The sequence below is a fragment of the Eleginops maclovinus genome, chromosome 24 (assembly GCF_036324505.1).
Source record: "Eleginops maclovinus isolate JMC-PN-2008 ecotype Puerto Natales chromosome 24, JC_Emac_rtc_rv5, whole genome shotgun sequence".
NCBI classification, from domain to species: Eukaryota; Metazoa; Chordata; class Actinopteri; order Perciformes; family Eleginopidae; genus Eleginops; species Eleginops maclovinus.
Window position 1 is genome coordinate 3,333,376 of NC_086372.1, and position 19,790 is coordinate 3,353,165.

The 19,790-nt window shown below is 46.8% G+C and overlaps 4 protein-coding genes across 4 annotated transcripts in view; 2 read left to right on the forward strand and 2 right to left on the reverse strand.

Moving 5' to 3' along the window:
• Positions 1 to 11,030, forward strand: part of raph1b (Ras association (RalGDS/AF-6) and pleckstrin homology domains 1b) — a 35,434-nt gene extending 24,404 nt beyond the window's left edge. Inside the window, 11 exon segments of the mRNA XM_063878203.1 lie at positions 2,340 to 2,417; positions 3,700 to 3,859; positions 4,082 to 4,203; positions 4,462 to 4,527; positions 4,607 to 4,750; positions 5,096 to 5,206; positions 5,547 to 5,645; positions 5,751 to 5,871; positions 6,049 to 6,182; positions 6,338 to 7,585; positions 7,587 to 11,030. Coding sequence (XP_063734273.1) covers positions 2,340 to 2,417; positions 3,700 to 3,859; positions 4,082 to 4,203; positions 4,462 to 4,527; positions 4,607 to 4,750; positions 5,096 to 5,206; positions 5,547 to 5,645; positions 5,751 to 5,871; positions 6,049 to 6,182; positions 6,338 to 7,585; positions 7,587 to 9,404 — 4,101 coding nt within the window. The 3' untranslated portion in view covers positions 9,405 to 11,030.
• Positions 11,031 to 11,138: 108 nt separating this feature from the next.
• Positions 11,139 to 13,070, reverse strand: spp2 (secreted phosphoprotein 2). Its single transcript, XM_063877981.1, has 6 exons — positions 12,917 to 13,070; positions 12,719 to 12,846; positions 12,493 to 12,615; positions 12,086 to 12,199; positions 11,762 to 11,810; positions 11,139 to 11,653 (listed from the first exon to the last, which is right to left on the reverse strand). Exons 1-6 carry the CDS (start codon positions 13,059 to 13,061, stop codon positions 11,535 to 11,537), a joined length of 678 nt encoding a protein of 225 aa, XP_063734051.1. The 5' UTR covers positions 13,062 to 13,070; the 3' UTR covers positions 11,139 to 11,534.
• A 340-nt stretch (positions 13,071 to 13,410) lies between these two features.
• Positions 13,411 to 16,409, reverse strand: alg11 (ALG11 alpha-1,2-mannosyltransferase). Its single transcript, XM_063877366.1, has 5 exons — positions 16,339 to 16,409; positions 15,546 to 15,767; positions 15,044 to 15,415; positions 14,351 to 14,901; positions 13,411 to 14,229 (listed from the first exon to the last, which is right to left on the reverse strand). The coding sequence occupies exons 1-5, from the start codon at positions 16,404 to 16,406 to the stop codon at positions 13,946 to 13,948; spliced, it is 1,497 nt and encodes a 498-aa protein (XP_063733436.1). The 5' UTR covers positions 16,407 to 16,409; the 3' UTR covers positions 13,411 to 13,945.
• Positions 16,410 to 17,047: 638 nt separating this feature from the next.
• On the forward strand, positions 17,048 to 19,776 carry cpb2 (carboxypeptidase B2 (plasma)). Its single transcript, XM_063877804.1, has 11 exons — positions 17,048 to 17,189; positions 17,461 to 17,536; positions 17,613 to 17,737; positions 17,815 to 17,923; positions 18,015 to 18,116; positions 18,240 to 18,344; positions 18,443 to 18,553; positions 18,642 to 18,732; positions 18,815 to 19,017; positions 19,198 to 19,282; positions 19,366 to 19,776. Exons 1-11 carry the CDS (start codon positions 17,113 to 17,115, stop codon positions 19,578 to 19,580), a joined length of 1,299 nt encoding a protein of 432 aa, XP_063733874.1. The 5' UTR covers positions 17,048 to 17,112; the 3' UTR covers positions 19,581 to 19,776.
• Positions 19,777 to 19,790: the final 14 nt, after the last annotated feature.

The following is a 19,790-nucleotide window of genomic DNA, read 5'->3' on the forward strand; positions in this document are numbered from 1 at the left end:
CAGCTCCCCCGATACTGTTTATCTGTAAACCTCTTGGCAGTTTTCACAACGACTGTATTGGTTGCAGCCCTCGGCACGGAGCAAAGCGTGTGCCGATCAGATGTGTGCAGATCTGTGGTTCAAAGTGCTTTTTATTTTTCCTGCCATGGCTACAAATCTCATCGCCAAAGCAGGGGACGCCAAGTGAGGTAGACGATGCACGCCAGAGGGCATTTACTGCATATGAGACAAGCCACAAATGCTAATCTTAGACAGTAGAGAGTTCTTCCAAACGCTGGAGAATGATTTTGATTATCTCCAGGACTTTTTATGGATTTTAAAACAAAGGACAGCCTTGTATTACCCGTTTAGAATAAACTGGATGATCTACATCAGCGGTCACTGGCATAGACATGCAGATTTCTTTCCAAAAGCCTTTGAGTTATCTGCGTTTATTACAAATACTGACGGCCCACAGTGGAGCTGGCTGACTCTCAGTTATGTCCACACAATTTATCTGCCTTTACATTTTACAGCCAAAGTCCTGGAGGGGAGTTTTCTCTTTCTCCTGCTATTAGAAAACAATGGAATTGATTCAGTGTTTCACAGCGTGTGCACGCTCTCACTGTGTTCGTGTGTGCAGATAGCATTTGACTGGTTTTAGTCGGGATGAGGGAGGGAGTTTATGTGTTAGTGGTACACTCTGCACCAGAGAACGGCAGAGAGGGAGCCGCAGACTCACAGATTCACCCCGGTTTCGAATCAGAATACTGAATGAGTGTTTGGGAACGAGACATCAAAGGGAAAGGGTGCCAAGATTTTTTTTCCCAAGCTCTGCAGAAGGGGCTTTTTAGAAGTGGCTCTATGGTGTGAAAGTGGAAGGGAACACGCCTGTGGAATAGGAATCAGATTAATGAATAAAAAAAGCAGGGTGTAGGTGTCCCAAGGGAAGGAAATAATGGAGTTACGCTGACGGTGTGACTCAGATTGACTCAGGACTGTAATCTGCACAACCCCCGTGACCTCCCCTCTCTCTCTCTCTCTCTCTCTCTCTCGCACTCACACTAAAAGCCTGCCACATGTGTTGGCCAAACATAGTGTTATTGCATTAAAGTGCCCTGGAGCTGGTCATGTGGAAAAAGGTAGTCTGGGTCACAAAGGAGGTGGAGGAGGAGGAGGAGGAGGAGGAGGTCTAGGTCTAGTTGTCAAAACCCCTTCTCTTTTAACACTTAAAATATTCAGCACCTCTGCCTTTCATTCACCCAAATCCCACACTCCGTCGTTGTCACTGTGGTTTAGCGACGGGGCCATCGCCGGTCACGGTGCTCCCGGCTTGTCCTGATTGGCTTCAGGCGAAAGCATAGGGCTCGACTGGTTGGCTGACCCCCTCATTCTACTATTTTTGCGGGGATTACGCTCCATTGATTGGGCACGCTCCCAAATCCCCCGCATCTGGCATAAAGAGAGGGTGATGGAGAGAGGGGAGGAAGCAGGAGTCGGAGGGTGTAAGGGGGAGGGGCATGGTCCTCCCTACTGTCTCATTTGGGGTTGTAGTCAAGTTGTGAGCCTCATCTCTGAGTGAAGATGTGGATTTTCGGCCAGTGAGGATCGTTGTGGAGTAACTCTCATACCCCCGGTAAAGCGGACTAAGATGTTTTTATTTTCCTGGGTTGTTTTTTAAGTTTTTTTCTTGAAAATCTTTTCATCTTTTAATTATGGATGGATCTGGATCAGAGTTTTTGAGATGTGAACCTGCAGGAGATCAGTGTGTCTCTGAGTGGAGGGCATAGAGGCTTTCTGAGCTCATCCTAGACTCATCCGCAGCCTCTCGCCCTTCGGGGGTCTTCTACCATTGTTTCCCTCTCTGCTGTACAGCGAGATCAAAGGAACTGCAGCTCCATATGAATCCAATATGGAACCATAGGCAGGAAATGCAGCGCCATATTTGAGGGGACCTAGGTCACAATAGCGGCGTATAGACAACACGTCAAATATTCTCACACACGTAGCGGTAAAACACGTGGACGCACTCACAACCTGCGGGATGGAGGTGATGGCATCTTGTTGGCGGGGGCAGGTAAGCGACCCGAAAGCATGGAAGAACTGGGATCTGGGTTTTTGCAAGACACTGTGCGCCATCATGCCCGAGGCTTGTGCATTTAAACGGTTTAGAAGGCTGCTTTCTATATAATGAAGTTGTGGGTGCATGGTGTCTTGTTCCTGCTAGAGGAAGAATGAGAGACATGTGAAGAGGATGAGGCAAGGCGGTGAAATCAGAAACCCGTTTTGTGTGTGTGTGTGTGTGTGTGTGTCTGTGTATGTGTTAATGATGTTAACCATGCTCCTGCGTGTCCATCTAGGAGGAACAAGCTGCCAAATTGAAGGCAGAGAAGATCCGAGTCGCCCTGGAGAAAATCAAGGAGGCACAGGTCAAAAAGGTAGGTCCACCTTTTGTACCTGGAGAGAAAAGCTTTGTGACTGATGTAATAAACGCTGTCTCGTCATATTCACCGCACGCTGCATTTCTTTGTGAACTTCCTCCACGGCGAGGCAGTGGAGCGCAGAGAAAATAGGTCATTGCAGTGTTTGATTATGTGTGTGTTTCTGCCGGGGAGGGAGCAAGACATCGGGAAGAGGCTTCAGAAAAAGACAGACAATGCAAACACATCTTGCAGCCAAACAAGGTCTGGTTCTTCGGTGAACAATACGGATTCCCTGAAAGCATCGGCGTGTGCATGTCTCCATTGGGAAGTCCAAATGGTACTCAACAGGCAGGACATTTTTAACCAGTGTCTCCCCCAGTGAATGACTGAATGGTGTCCTTTCACATGCACTGAATAGTAGAGAGTCAGCAGTGTTTCACCACAAAGGGATAGACTTACAGCAAGATAAAGAGTGCTGGTACGGACAACAGAAGAGATGTGCTAAATTATTACTCATGTGGCAATCTTCCTCCCAATCGACTGTGTTTTAGATCCATGACCTTGAAGCAGTTGGATTGCATTTGGATAACAGCATCCACATTTTATTTGGAAGGAGCTATCTGATTTTATGTTTTTATTATTCTGCCAGACTAGGGGTTTTAAGGGGTCCCTCCTGTAAGAAATGTAGGTCAGACTCCCCCCCCCAATGTCTTAGCCTCACAGCTTTTCCATTGGTCTAAGCCTCTCTTCAATCATCTGCACCCCCTCTCTGATTGGACCTCAGGGTCCCAGTGGGAGGGGATAATCTGGAGGTCAAGGAATTGAAGTCTTAATTTAGTTTCACACCGGGAGAAATCTTGTGTAGGCTGCGATTAAGGGAGGCTGGATTTGGCGTGTGTTATTCAGATTAGTTAAAGCCTGCCTGTTATTGAGGACTTTTGGCTCTGGAATGCAAAACTTTGGCCAGATTATTGGATTTCACTGGTTGTTTATGAATTGACCCCATAAATAGTATTTAAATCAAGCCTGACAGGCACTTAATTCATCCTTTTGAATCCCCCCAATCGGGTTCTGAGTCTTAATTTGAGATGGACTGCTGCCACAAAAACATGCAGAAATAAAAATAGGGCTTTTAAAGGAATTATATGCACTTTGAGGGTTATAAAGTGCAAGAATAAGTAGTCTATGAGGAGCAATATCCAGGTTATTTTGGAGAAAAACACATATCTTCACTCTCCTGGCCCTACCTTTTAACATTTTGTTGCAAAACAATCACTCGCCTCCTCCTGTTTCTCAGCTGGTGATCAGGGTCCACATGTCAGACGAGAGCTCTAAGACGATGATGGTGGACGAGCGGCAGACAGTCAGGCAGGTGCTGGACAGCCTGCTGGATAAATCCCATTGTGGATACAGCCCTGACTGGTCTCTGGTGGAAACCATTAACGAGCTGCAGATGGGTAAGAGAGTGTTTGCTTTAGTCTTGTTATAATCCTCTAAAAATAATCTCTGTGTGTGACCTCTGGCTAATAATCAGGCTTACAGTTAACATAACAGCCCCTCCTAAAAAACTGGAATCCCTGGAGGGAGGAAATTAAGTGCACATTTGCGTGTCAGCAGGAAAAAACTGCATATCTTGCATCTTATCTTCATCCCTCCCTCGTCTCTCCGGCCCCTCTCAGAGCGCATTTTCGAGGATCATGAGAACCTGGTGGAGAATCTTTTGAACTGGACCCGGGACAGCCACAACAAGCTGATGTTCATCGAGCGCATCGAGAAATACGCCCTCTTCAAGAACCCCCAGGTACATTACACTTCAGGACATTGGGGACGGATCATCTCTCTATGCCCTCCCTTGCATTCGGTGTATTAATCCCGACAACATATGCTACACACACACAAACACATTGTTTATGCATGCTCCGTGGCTGCACAGCACAGCCAGTGAACAAGAGAGTGTGTTTGTAGAGTAGGAAGTAGGTCAAGGAAAGCAAGTAAAGGTGAATCATTTATTTAACATAAGACGAGGTGATCTCTCACTGTTCCTTTCAATCATCTCCAGAACTACTTGCTGGGGCGGAAGGAGACTTCAGAAATGGCTGACAGGAATAAAGAGGCGTTATTAGAGGTGAGATTAAAGTTCCCATCACTCCTACACATCAGGAGGATTACCTACAGGATATATTTTAACATTAATGTGTCATCAGGAGTGTTTCTGCGGCGGCTCGGTGTCCGTGCCGGAGATCGAGGGCATCCTGTGGCTGAAGGAGGACGGGAAGAAGTCGTGGAAGAAGCGCTACTTCCTCCTCAGAGCTTCAGGGATCTACTACGTCCCCAAAGGCAAAGCCAAGGTCAGTGAGTGTGCAAACAAAGTGAAGACAGAGCACAAATGTTGGGGTTATGAGAACCAGATCTGCTCTGCGGTATTTCCTGTTGGCTGCAGAGCCTGATCACAACACAGGCAACACATGTGCTCTATTTTTAGCAATGTCATCCTCATAAATCACTTTCAGTCGACGGGACAACTGGTGTATTTTGTTGCCTTTATTTAAATCCTGCAGCTTGTGTGAGTCCTACTTTCAGGCTATTTATTTCATTAACACTTTTGCGTGTTTCTACATATCTAGTCAGTCCAAATGTAACCAAAATATGTCAGCCATGTGTCAATCCTTCCTCCTCTGTCTTCCCCTCTGCAGGCGTCCAGAGATCTGGTGTGCTTCCTGCAGCTGGACCATGTGAACGTGTATTACGGCCAGGACTACCGCAGCAAATACAAGGCACCTACTGACTACTGCCTGGCCCTGAAGGTGAAGCCCTAAGTCTCTGACAGTGTGAATTCCTCATCCTCTAAATGGACCTAAAATGGAACATGTAGATTAATTTGTGGAGGCTCATTAGAGCTCCTCTCCTACACTGCCAGACAGGCATCCAGTATGCATTAGCCTTCCATTACAACACCTTTCTGTTACCAGCACTTCAAACTGCTTCCAACAAGTCAATTACAGTAGATTTATTTGCTTTGATCACCAATAACAAGTGGAAAAAGTGTTTGTACTCATTGTATTTAATCTGATGTAATGTCTCATAAATGCCTAGGTGTTTTTTAAAGCTTTAAATCATAAAATCTATATGTACATGTTTTTGTAGCATCCCCAAATCCAAAAGAAGTCCCAGTACATCAAGTATCTGTGCTGTGATGATGTCAGGACCCTGCATCAGTGGGTGAACGGGATTCGCATCGCCAAGGTATGTGTGGTTTCTAATTGTGACGTTTGAAACCAGGCTTCAATTTACATTTCTAAGAGAAGTTCTGTTAATTCATGATATCTAAATGTTTTACCTTTTGTGTAGTATGGCAAGCAGCTCTATGTGAACTACCAGGAAGCCATGAAGAGGACAGAGGCGGCCTACGATTGGTCCTCTCTATCTACCGCCAGCATCCGATCAGGCTCCAGCTCTGCCAGCATACCTGGTGAATAACACTCATCAGTATAATACATTTCAATTACAGCCTGCAGTGTAGAAAATGACATAGAACAGGCAGATGTATCATGTTCAAGATTCAAAAACACTAGATCCTACATTTCCCATAATGCAACTCAGAAGCAACCTTTGTTAATGATATACTATCCTTCCTGTGTGCTTCCAGAGTCCCAGTCTAATCACTCAGGCCACTCAGACAGCGGCGTGGACACGGGCTCGCATGGCCGCTCCCAGAGTGTGGTGAGCTCCATCTTCTCTGAAGCCTGGAAGAGAGGGACCCAGATGGAGGAAAGCTCCAGGGTGAGGAGTTCTGTTAAAGAAAAAGCATCTGTCAGAAACATCTTACTACATGAGTCTGCACCTTCATCTAAGCCAGCTTTGCAGTTTAGCAGAAGGAGTTGCATTCTCCAGATGTTTATGTTTACTCAGCTAACACACAGTCTCTTTTTGTGTAGGCATCCCGAGGGTCCACCCTGCCGCATGTGTCCCACAGTCACCGGCACCACAGCCAGCATTCGGCTGATATCCCCGCCCTGACGCCCCCTCCCCAGCCTCAAGTGCAGCAACAGCAGCATCACAGCAACAACAACTCCTCCCAACAACAACAACAACTTCCTCCCCAACAACAACAACAACAACTTCCTCCCCAACAGCAACAACAACTTCCTCCCCAACAACAACAACAACAACTTCCTCCCCAACAACAACAACAACTTCCTCCCCAACAACAACAACAACTTCCTCCCCAACAACAACAACTTCCTCCACAGCAACAACAACTTCCTCCACAACAACAACAACAACTTCCTCCCCAGCAACAACAACTTCCTCCCCAGCAACCACCCCAGTTTCAGCAACAACAACAACAACCACCCCAGTTTCAGCAACCACCACCACAGTTTCAGCAACAACAACAACCACCACAGTTTCAGCAACCACCACCACAGTTTCAGCAACAACAACAACAACCACCACAGTTTCAGCAACAACAACAACCACCACAGTTTCAGCAACAACAACAGCCACCACAGTTTCAACAACCACCACCACAATTTCAGCAACAACAACAGCCACCACAGTTTCAGCAACAACAACAACCACAGTTTCAGCAACAACAACAACAACAACAACAACAACAGTTTCAGCAACAACAACAACCCCAGTTTCAGCAACAACAACAACAACAACAACCACCACCCCCACAGTTTCAGCATCAGCCCCCTCCACAGCACCCTCCACAGTATCAGCACCCATCAATGCACCCCCTCACCCCGACCCAGCCCCAGCAGCATCCTCCCCTTCAGCAGGCCCCCCCTCCCCAGTACACTCAGCGGCCCCCACAGTCCCCTCAGTTTCCACAGCAGCCCATCAGCAATTACAACAACCACATGCTCCCCCAGCAGGTTGCTCCTCCCCCGCCACCTCCACCTCCGCCTCCCCCTCCTCCCCTACCCCCAGTACAAACCATGTCGAACCACTCCCCCGCGCTCACCATGTACAAGTTCAGCACCATCACCAGACTGCAGAACCAGCAGGGCAACCAGTCGTCCAATCAGAGGCTTCCCGGGCACCTCCATGCCATTGGTCACCAGGTTCTCCCCGTTGGTGCGATTCCGGTGGCAATCAAACCCAACCCCAATCACATCGCAGCAAGGACTAATGTCCCTCCTCCCCCTCCGCCTCCCCCTCCCCCCCCCGCCGCCGTCCATGCCGACCCCAGGTTCAGCCATGGCCGTGTTGAGGCTCGGCCCCCCAAGCCCGGCTGCCCCTCCCTCCTTCATCCCGGCACCTCCACCTGCTCCACCTGCTCCACAGACCAATGGACTAGCATTCCCTCCCCCTCCATCTCCCCCACCTCCTCCCCCTCCTGCTCCGGCTCCAGTCAGCCATCCTGTCTACAGCAGCGGGTTGAAGCAGGCGCTGAAGGAAAGGTTTCCCAGCCCGCCACGGGACCTCCTCTCTCCAAATGGACTTGAGGAGTCCCCACCGCCTGCCCCTGCTCCAACACCCCCTCCTCCTCCGCCTCCCCCTCCACCACCACCTCCTCCCCCGCAGCAGTTCCCAGTGCCGGGCCAGTTCCCACCTCCTCCTGCACCCAAAACCTTCACCCCAGGGTTTGTCCCTCATGCTGCACTCAAACCTGTATCACCTGTTTCCCCATTCCCTCCTGCCCCACCTCCTGCTGCCCTAGCTGGCCCAACCCAACCTCCACCTCCCCCTCCTCCCCCACCTGCACCCTTCAAGAAGCAGTTCAGCCTCCAAAACTCCGGCCCCCCACCTCCGACTTTCCCCAAGCAGCACAGCCTGTCTAAACAAACAGGGGCTCCTGCTCTCTCTCTGGTGAAGCAACTGGCCAGTCAGTTTCCGGGAGCTTCCTCCCCAGCAGCCAATCACACGGAGAGCCCAAAAGCCCCCCTCTCCCCCCCTGCGGTCAAAACCAAACCAAGATGGCAGCCAGGGGGCAGCCAACAGCTTCAGTCTCCAGAGTTCCCTCCACCGCCTCCGGACGGCAACGCTGGCTTCCCTCCTGCCCCTCCTCCTGCTCCTCCAGCTCCTCCACCTCCTCCACCTCCTCCTCCAGCACCCGTCACAGGCCCGACTCCGCCTCCTCCTCCCCTCCCTCCTGGAAACATGGGCTCCACGTTGAAGGGTACACCCTTTGGATCCTCTAACTTTGGAGGGAAGAAGCCCCCTCCCGCCCCGCAGAGAAACACCAGCGTCACCTCCTACGAGGAGTCCCGGAGGAACCTGTTCAGCAAGTTTGCTCCCCAGAACAACGGCCCTCCATCCTCCCCCTGTCCTGCCTCCCCCTCCAAGGACCCTTCATCTGGACCCCCTGCTCCCCCAAAACCAGGCAAGCTCAACATGGCCAACCTGCCCATGGCGCTGCAGTCCAAAGTGAACCAGGTGAAGCAAACCGGTGGGGACTTCCCTTCACCACCCACTGACTGCGCCTACTTCCCACCTCCTCCCCCGCCCTCTGATCTCTTCCCCCCTCCTCCTCCACCTCCCGGTAGTGACTCCCACAGCGGAGGACCTCCCCGGGTAGCTGTGGTCAACCCCCAGCCCCCGGCCCCGCCTCCTCCTCCGCCTGTGCCTCTTCTCAGCAACTCCACATGGGGGAAGAGCTCCCTGAAAAAGACTCCTCCACCCACACTCGCACGGCGCAGCAACACAACCCCAGAGCCTCCCTCCCTCTCCTCACCTCCACCCACTTCCCCAAAGGGCAGCTCAGGCCAGCCCAACTTCCTGGACGACCTCCACCGGACGCTGAAGCGAAAGTCGGTCGGACGGCAGGGCTCTCTGAACTCGGCCGGCCTCATGGGGAAGGCGGAGCCGGCGGGGACAATGGACGACATGGCACTGCCTCCCCCGCCTCCAGAGCTGCTCCTGGACCAAGGCAAGCAGAGCAACGGAGGAAACGGCGGCTACATGTCCGGGAACATCTCAGGCTATGCAACGCTACGACGAGGACCCCCACCCGCACCGCCCAAACGGGGGGACATGACCAAACTTACTTGAGAGTGTTGGACTTGGAGGACAATAAAGAGACGGATGAATAGACGATGAGAGATTAATACGGAAGTGAACATTCATCGGGAGCAAATTCCTGAACATCTCTCGAGATCACAGTGGTGAATCTGTAAATACTAAAACCCAACCCAGACCATGGTCCATCAGTGTTGGTGTTTGTCAATCTGGATGGGTGGGGTTTACATGTAGAACTAGAGCAGGCCAGTTTGGCATCACAGAAAAGCAAATGTTGTTTTTCTGCGATGGTCCAAACACTCTGGAAGACATTGCTTGGGAAACCCCGCCTATCTGGTACCCCAAGCTGACTCAAACACTAATAAGAATCGTGCAAATATTACTGGAACCAGGTCTGAGCCAAACCATGTTATTCGCTTCTTTGCCATACGTTTGTGCCGCGCAAAAAATAAAAAACAGGATGGTTCTGCTCGGTACTGCATGGACTTCATGTGAGAACAAGCTGTAAAAAAAAACCCTGAGGCTGTTCCGGTCTGTGTGCATGAGTGAGAGCGTGCATCGTGTGTTCGGTTATACGGTGGTGAAGTAGTTAGTGAAGGCCTTCCTGGAGCAGGGACCGTTTGCTTTTATATAAAATTATTTAATGATCGATAAATGGAAGGATTTTTTTTTAATATAAGTCTTTTAAGAGCTGGTCAGTGAGAGGAACAGAGGAATGTATATGGGAAGGTGTGTGTAAACATACACATAAGGTCAACAAGGCAGTAAGAAAAAGACATGTCTAGACTGTTCAGAAGGAAGCCTTATCCCCAAAGTCTTGCACAGAGGTTAAAGCAGAGAGGAGATTTCTTCCAAAGGTTCAGCAGAGTCTGGACTGTGCAACTGGAAACTAAAAGACCTTCTTTTTTATGCTTTTTTTTAATTTAACAAAGGAGGGGGAGGGAGGCCTGTGGTGGTGTATCTTCGTCGACCGTGTCCCGTGCGTTGGCTTGATTTATCGGACCTTATCCTTCAGATTCTGTATAGCTGCTACTCCGTTAGTCTCCGCCCTTGTCTACAGTCAACAGGAAGTAGAATGTACAGGTCGGATTCAGACATGTGAAGTATACACCACACCCCAAGGTTAAAAAAAAAGAAGACACATTTGTCTGGTTGATGTACAGAGCATTAAATCATAGCAGAAATCATCTGAGCGGGGTCACACCGAGTCGCTCTGTGTCGTATCCCGTGTCTTCATGGTGCCGTCAGTGCACAGGGACTTCAGGCCTACACAGTGGATCATAAAGGGGTTACATTTCTTGCAGCAATGCCTTCAGTTACAGGGTGCTGTGTTTCAAGGAACTCAACACGTCCCTGTGCATGACATATCATTAATATTTCAGACTGTTTAAACTGGTTTTTAAATTGGCTTTAGTGTGGAAATGTGTGCTTGGGAGTGATTTCCACACGAGGCCCTTTTTATCATGCTTTTCTTTTGTCCTGCAAATCATTTCTTATAAGTGCGTATCATTGTCTTTGAAGCAGGATGTGTGCTACAGTACAGTATGTAAGTTATTGATGTGCTGTTGATGTGGGGCCAAGTGAAATGAAGAAAAACGGTTGCAGATGTCTTGCATATAAACTGAAAATCACAATATAAATGTTCAAACCAGACCTCAATCTGTCTCAGAGTCCTATTTGTTCAAATGATTCGGAATATCTGTGACTTAAAGGGGCCCTATTCTGCTCATTTCCAGGTTCATAATTGTATTTTTTGCCTCTACTGTGACATGTTTACATGCTTTAATGTTCAGAAAGTGCTTTGGGAACATTGATTTTGCCTTAGCAGACAATTTATATACACAAAAATCTATATGACAGGGAAAACCGCCAAAATCACAACAGGGCCTCTTTGATGTAAATGTGTTTAGTGTTCAGTGTTTAGACTCCCTCTTGTGGTCTTATCGTGCAATACACTAACACAAAACTACAGATTTGAGCAGCCAAATAGAATAATTTCAACTATAGGGATCGAGCTATACTCTCCAACAGTCAGGAATCCTTAAGTTGAATCCCCCATTGAATCCTACAAAAAGGGACAAAAGTCTTGATGCGCAAATTCAGTTTTTACTTCAAGTTTATCTTCTGCTCAGCACCTAAATGTCTCCAGAGTGATCTGTACTCTCACACCAGGTAATTGGTGAACGTGTCGCCTCGCGGCTGGACGTCCACCGTCTGTCTCTGGAAGGAGTGATGAGACGGGACGGGTGCAGGAGTTGGAGAATGTGCAGAAGGAGCCGGGACTGTGGACAGATATAAGGCTAGTTAAACACTCTGAATACAGCCTTTGTAAATATATTTTTGGAATACTCAAAGCAAAGACTGATTGAAATTGAAGCACTTGTGGTTACCTCGATTTGCAAATGGGATGTTGAACTGGTGTCTCCCTCTGGAGAACATCTGTGAATCAACATCCTGATATTAACCACCTGCACTTTGCATATCATATTGTTGCTTGTATTGATTAGAAAGCTCCACTTTTTTACCTTTTATTAAGGGGTTGGCTTTAGTTATTAAAAATGCTGTACTAATGTAATGGAAAACCTTCAAATTGACTGTAAATGTACACTTTTAAGTAGCTTATATGAATTGCTATGGCTCAAAATGGATATTGAGCTTGAGGAATTAGTGTCAAAGTCATCTCTACTTTTCTCCCCTCATGTCAGCATCCTCACCTCCTCACTGGACTCTGAGCTGGAGCTGGAGGATGAGTCTTGGCCACATCTGAGCGACACCACCTGGGTGGAGTTGGCCGCCACTCGAACCCGGCTGGAGCAGGAGAAGGTCAGCTGCAGCGCAAGAGGAAAGAGTGGTATATGTTTCTCATGGCAGAACACATCTAATCGACACACTCTGTCCTAGTAAATCAGTGCCAACTCAAACAGTGCGCTGCAGCAGTCTGTCAACATGTGTCCTTCCCAGAAATGAGATATGAGTATAGTACAGGGGAACTTTAATATGTAACAGTCTCTGCATTGTTAGGTGGGTATTATGCAGGAAACATGTTTACCTAAATCTAAAACAAACCATAATAAGATCAATTCATGATGCTTTTCCTCTCCCTGATGGCATTGTGTCTCACCACAAAGAATCCAGGTCTGAAGGCACATGTCTGGGGGTCGTTTCTTAAAGCCTTCACACACTGCGTCTCTTTAATGCCAAACACCATCTGCAGGTCTACGGTGTTCAGGCCCATGGGAATCACCTGGCATGCATGTGATATTTGTTATAATGATTACACAAAGAACTAGCACTACTTCTATATTGTAAATAGCATTTTTAAATAGCAATTTAATGTGCAGACTGACCTTTTTGACGGAGCCTCGAGTCACCCGGTAAAGATAGCTGACGGCGTGCACAGAGTTGACCCTTGCTAGAGCTGCTGCAAGCCCCCTGTCTGCCATGTCCCTCAGCTCAGGGTTATACAGCCGGATTCCTGCATAGATGTGGAGAAAGGTCTGTCACTGCGTCTCCTCAGGAAGTGCTGCAGACGGAGATCCACTCACCTGAGCATCCCAGAGCCTGCAGCAGCACCAAGAGAAGCACGGTTGACTTCATCTCCAAAACTAAATACCTGTCCTTCATTTTCCTCCTCCTAAATATGTCCAGCGTTTTTCCTAGCAGCCCTATGCACCTCCTCTTACCCTCCATAACCTTTAAAATAAACTCCCTCCCATGCTCTGTCACGCTTCCTTCACACAATATCTGCTAACCTTTGTTCAGCAGTATTGATCCCAGGGTGATGTCCTGAATTAGGTGAGCACTGTGATACAAATTCAGCAGACAAAAACTAGACTTTAAATGCTTTCAAACATGTATTTTAACATGATTGTGCTGGAAAACAGCCACCAACTTACCAGCAGTCCAGTTTTTGACCTTTAAATCACTTATAGTTTTGTTGATCACTAATAATTCCAGCTTTACTTAATGCACATGCTTAATATTACATTTGATATAATTTGGACTCTTTGTCAGAAACAATTAATCAATCAGTCGAAGGTTATTCCCATAATATCTTTATTACATTCATGGTCAATATCAAAAATACTTCACATTAAGAGCATGAAGAGAATTCTAGTGCTTGTCAACAATAAATATGTTTCTATTTAGACCCTCAACATTTATCAGCACATTTTACAGCCATCTAATACACTCATTTGTTCCCATTTACCCATCGTATAGCGTCCTGTAAAATGCAATGTCATTTAACAGGGTCAATTATTTACAAACACAACTTGTTACAAGAGAACTACACATTTTTCTATATCTGGATTCTACCCGACGACGAGGCAAAGACATATTTTACTTGACTGGTATAGGGACGTGCCTCTGAACTGCACTCAGGCATTTAAAGGAATGATTGGAAACTGTCTTTATTCATTTCAGTCAAAAGAACATAACAGCAACTCGAGCAGCCCTCTGAGAGAGATGGGTCTCCAGTCCAACAGCGTGAAAGCGGCCCTAAGTGCATCAAAGTAAAGGTGCTCAAGTGTCAGTATAACGTAAACTGTACATGCACACAAAGAGTCCTTTCCTCATCGTTCAAGTGATCCCATCAGAGGCTCCATGGCAGCGAGGAAGCAGGCTTCGAACTCCTGATCTGAGAAGCGCGCTACAGACTGACGGGCGTTGCGTCTGATGAGCAGCCGACCGCCGGGCGACAGCGCCAGGATCCTCTCCACGGCCTCCGCGTAACTGTCCTCGTCGTCCGCCAGGAAGCCCGTCTGGCCCCCCTCAAAAGGAACCACGATGTCCATCTTGGGACCGCCGGACTTGTGCGCCAGAATGATCTTCCCTGCTGCCATACACTCCACAATGCCTGGAGGGGGGGAAAGAACAACGGGGATTTAAGATTTAGAACTCCCAGCTTCATAGTTCCTGTTTTTATCTTTAATTTAATTCAATCTAAACATGTATTGCAATTAACACAGATTATTTACCGATTCCAAAGTGTTCGTTCCACATGGTATGCAGTCCGATGGTGGCGTCCCCCAGCTCTCTCTTCAGCTCCTCGAAGGAGACGTTCAGTTTAAACTCCACCCTGTCGGCCACACCCAGCTCCTGGCAGAGGCCCCTCAACATGAGCACCCGGTCCTCATCCTCCTGGTTCCTGCACCCTCCGATCAGAACCAGCTTCAGCGGCCCCGCCCTCCCCCTGTCCAGCACCTTCTTGAAGGCTCTGATCTGCAGCCGGTGGTCCTTCTCCGGCCTGAACTGCCCGATGGAGACGATGGAGTGGCACTTCCTGTCCCCGTCCTCCTCCAGCGGGACGTCCAAGAAGGCGCTGACATCGCAGGGTGGGTAAACCACGCTGGTGCGGTTTGGGGCACGCCACAGAGACAGGATGTGGTCCAGGGTCCAGGAAGAGTTGACCATGACAAGGTCGCTGCAGGAGCCCGCCATGCCGTAGAGCAGGGCGAGCAGGCAGTAGTATACCACCTTGAAGGCACTCAGGAACAGACTGTTGGAGACGTAGTCAGCGTTGTTGAACCTAGGAATTATTACAAGAGGGTTAGCAAGCAGCAGGTTCAGCTCTAGCATGCCTCTCAACCAAACCCCCCGTACCAATGAATTGGAAAGTCAGAAAACTGTAAGTAAAAACACACCGAGACAAATGTGAAGAAAGTGATTACCTGGGGTTCCTCTCTCTCACCACAGACAGCATGTCGGTGCTGATGGTGGGGTAGTGAACGTAGCTCCCCACACTGCAGCCCCCCAGGTAGCGGAACAGAGGCAGAGTGAAGGCAAAGCCCATGGAGTCGATGTAAAGGTCCGGAACGAACTCCGTCAGCGCCTCCCATCCCAGGAAGATGGAGCCCACGCTCTGTCCCAGCAGCGTGAAGTGAGGGAACAAGCCGGGCTCCACCAGCAGCCGGTGCCTCAGGAACACAAACTGCACCGGGCGGGGGAGCACGATGTTGAATCGCCGTCTCGCCCCTTCCAGGATCTGCTGACCCGTGACACCAAGGTCCCCCGTGTACACCACAAAGTTGATGTCCACGTACCTGTGATTCAAGATTCAAAGGCTTATTGTCACATGCAGAGTAGCTACAGTGTAGTTATGTCAATGACAATCTGAAGTACCAGGCTCCTCCATCAATGCAACATATTATAGATGTTGATTATCAGCTTTACCTGCTCTGCAGCGCCCGAATGGCACACCAAAGCACCCTCTCTCCCCCACCGCCAGCGTTGCAGTAAGGGTGGAAGAAGGCCACGGTGGGACGTCCATCCCTCGCCCGCCGAGCATTCTTGCTGCTCTGGAGCCAGAAACGCACCGCAAGCACCAACAGGACCAGAACAGCGATCAGCAGCACCACCAGAAACACCAGGGGAAGCAGCAGCTTCCACAGCAACCTGAGACACAACACAGAGGGGTACAAGGCATAAGCAAGCACTCAAAATAAAAGTAACAAAGAGCTTTGAGGAGATGGTGTGTAAAGCTAGTTAATTAAAACTCTTTATAAGATGAAAGTTATCACACAGAGGCTTTTTAAAGACATAGATGTGACTTGTAACTCACAATTAAAGACCTGCTTAGTAATTACCCTTAATATTAAAGACCATAAGATACTACAAGGCCATCATTACAGGCAAAATCTGAACTGAAACCAAACTGTTGGAGACTGTTGTGACATGACGAAGTAGCCTACTATAACGCATGTATAAAGTCATCATAAGCTCAAATGTAAAGGGATATTACCTTTCACAACATATAACCTTAGCTAACTACTATATAAGCTAAGCAATTTCATTTATTTATTTAGAGAATACAAACAAGTAATAAGCCTAATGTCGTCAACATTGTAGGATTAGCATTTGTTTCATCAAAAGCTAACAGAACAGCACTTAACTACACTTTCGAAATGACAATAAACATCTTATATATGATAACGTATATTTAAATATTCCGTTTAATGTATCTTACCTTGTTAATTCACACAGACAGTGCACCAGCTGATCGTGGCCCGACATCTTGCCAAATGAACAACACATCACCTTTCCTCTTCCGCCTTCATACAACTGTCACTTGTATTTATGTAGCGCCACCCCCCGGCGAGGAGGAAGTACTGCACCGCCATTTGGGTTGATGTTAAGTAGTAATATGGAAGTATTATGAGTATTTATCAGTGTTTTGAGGAAGTAGTCAGATCTTTACTTGAGTACAAGTACCAATAATATGGTCTTAAAGTACTTCACTTCAAAATATTCCTTATTTAAGTAAAAGTACAACAGTACTATCTTCCAAAGTACTCATTCTGCACTATGACCCATTTCAGAATAAGTATTATCAGATAAATGTACTTCAGTTATCAAAAGTACTTGAAGTAGAAGTTTAAAGTAGCATTAAATGGAAATACTCAAGTAAAATATGAATATGTCAAATATGTATAGTTTCATAATACTTGAGTAAATGTACTTTGTTACTTTCCATCACCGGTATTCTCGTTCAGGTGGGTAGAAGGGAGATACAGTGTCATTCTGAAAAATATTTGATTGAAACTCACTTTGATTTAAGCATTTGTAGAACAACAACACTAACGTGCTCCCTCTTTCGGCCATGGTGGCTGATCTATGCCCTCGTGTTTTAAAAGAGTAATGTTTAACTTCTAAATAAATAGTGTACTAATCAATAATGTGTCCCTGGCTATCCTCATGGTTCTCGTTAACGTCTATCATTTCCAGTCGGGATCCTGACATCATGAAGGCTCTTTTGATTTTGTTTTTTTTAGTGAATTTGGACACAATGCTGAAGACGGCACACGGCACAGAAACGCAGTAAGTTGGTTTGGTTACATTTACAGAGACATGTTTCCTATTCATTTCTGATGTGTGAGGCAACTGAATTCCACAAAGAAAACAGGTTGTGACACACTTACGCAAACATGCCTTGTGCTGTGGTGTCTGAAAGCAGATTACAACGTTTATAAAAGCTTGTAAAAATGACACCTGTATTCTCACATTGTCAATGGTACAGGTGACAACACTGTGACCTAGAAGGGTCTGCATCCACTGTAACGTACCAATGTCTCGTTTTCTTTTTATCTAGAGACCAAATTCTATCAATCACCCCCAAAACACAGGAGCAAGTAGACATCTTGAAGAATGTTTCCACTCAATATGAGGTAGGGATTGGATTGATTTTCATCTGTGATTTGAAGTCCTTTCTGTGAATGACTTTGTTTGCCTGATTTCTCCCAGACAGCCTTATGGCAGCCTGTTTCCCCTCATTATATTAAAGAAGAGACACAGGTCCACCTGTTTGTCCCTGCAAACAGCTCAGAGACTGTCAAGGACCTGCTGCAGAGACACGCCATAACACACGAGTACGTCTCTCAAGGGATTACATTATAATTCATACACATTTAGCAGTCTGTCTGGAGGTTTTCTTATGGTTTTTTAGGGTGCTACTGGCGAACCCCAACGAGCTGATTGAAATGCAGACGAGGAATGACTCCACCGACCCGAGAAGCAGCTCCACTTACTATGAACGGTATCACAGCCTGGAGGATGTATGCTTTCCATCTTTAATATCGATTCTTTTTGATTTTATGCACAAATGTTAATGGATGATGACATCCAAACACACTGTCTCCATTGTAGATTTATTTCTGGATAAACAGGACTCAACAGGACAACCCTGACAAGGTGAAAGCCATTCTCATTGGTTCCTCATATGAGAAGCGTCCACTCTATGTTCTAAAGGTAAACTGATCAATTACATTATACGCTGCAATGATCATACAGTTGTTTTTATGCATACATTAATCAGCCTTATATCTGACTGGTGAGATAAATCTGTGTTTAAATGATATCTTTCCCTTTTAGTTGTCTGTAAATAACAGGCCGAATAAGAAAGCAATGTGGATAGATTGTGGAATCCATGCCAGAGAGTGGATCTCTCCTGCTTTCTGCTTATGGTTTGTACATTATGTGAGTATAATACATGTAGTAATCATAGAGTGGGGATACATTGTAGTGCAAGTTATGTTTTGTTTTATACCACAGTTTCATTGTTGTTGTTTTTGCAGTCTTTGTCATTTTACAAGTCAAACCAAGACATTACTAACATCCTGGACAACATGGATGTCTACGTCCTGCCTGTTTTGAACCCTGATGGATACCATTACACATGGACAACAGTAAGAGTTCATGTTTTCTATGTTTGTTAGGTGCTTTAATGGTTGTTAAGGAAGCTATTTAACCTGGATTCATATGTTTTTGTCTCAGAACAGAATGTGGAGGAAGAACCGCTCTATCAGCAGGAACACTAAATGCATCGGGGTCGACCTCAACAGAAACTTTGATGCCAACTGGTGCAGTAAGTTACAGCGTCTGGGATGTGTCAAGATCATATGAGTCTCTGTTGCACCTATAAAGTAAAGCGACTCTGTGTTTCCCAGCCGAGGGAGCCTCTGATGAGCCCTGCACCGAGATCTACTGCGGTGCCTTCCCTGAGTCTGAATCAGAGACGCAGGCGGTGGCCAACTTCCTGCGCATCCACAAGGACATCATTCAGATCTACCTCAGCATCCACTCCTACTCTCAGATGCTGCTCTTTCCATACTCCTGCACCTTAGAGGAAGCAGAGAACCACAGCGAGCTGGTGAGCGGTTACATTGATAGATTAGATGTTTTAACATAAAGGCTCAGGTGCATCTCAAAACTTTGTTAAGGCTTTATTCTGCAAGAAAGCTGTCAATTGTTGCAGAATACCAGATTGTCCTCACATCTTTCTGTTTTCTATCACTTGAGGTAAAACACAGCAACTCTTTTTTTTGTAAAGTTTGAGATGGTCCAAGAAGCTGCCCAGAAAATCAAAAGACATTACAGAAATAGCTACAGATATGGTTCTGGGGCAAAGACAATATGTAAGTAGTGCTTTGTTTCAAATCAAAATCAGCTCAAGGACTTTTCAGTGACTTTAATATGAATGTTGTTGTCTGCTCAACAGACTTGGCTCCTGGGGGTTCTGATGATTGGGCATACAACCTTGGCATCAAATACTCCTTCACATTTGAGCTCCAGGACCGCGGGCGTTATGGTTTCCTCCTGCCTCCATCTCACATTTCCAGAGCCTGCAATGAAGCTCTGCTTGCTGTGAAGACTATTGCTCTAAAAGTCAATGAGAAAACAAAAGCTCCCACAACTCCTGCTCAAACCATCTGAGCAGTGACTACTGCTATTAAGGCTGAGAGTCCAATATTTTCATACATTATTCCTGCATTAAAAATAAAGAAGATTTAAAATAAAAGTAACTTGCTGTGTGAATGTTTAATTTGGCTCTACTTTCAGAATGCCAGTACCCTATCATATGTATATTGTATATTCATGGATGTATAAAATAAAGTTGCTTTTAAAAACATGTTGTTGGACTTA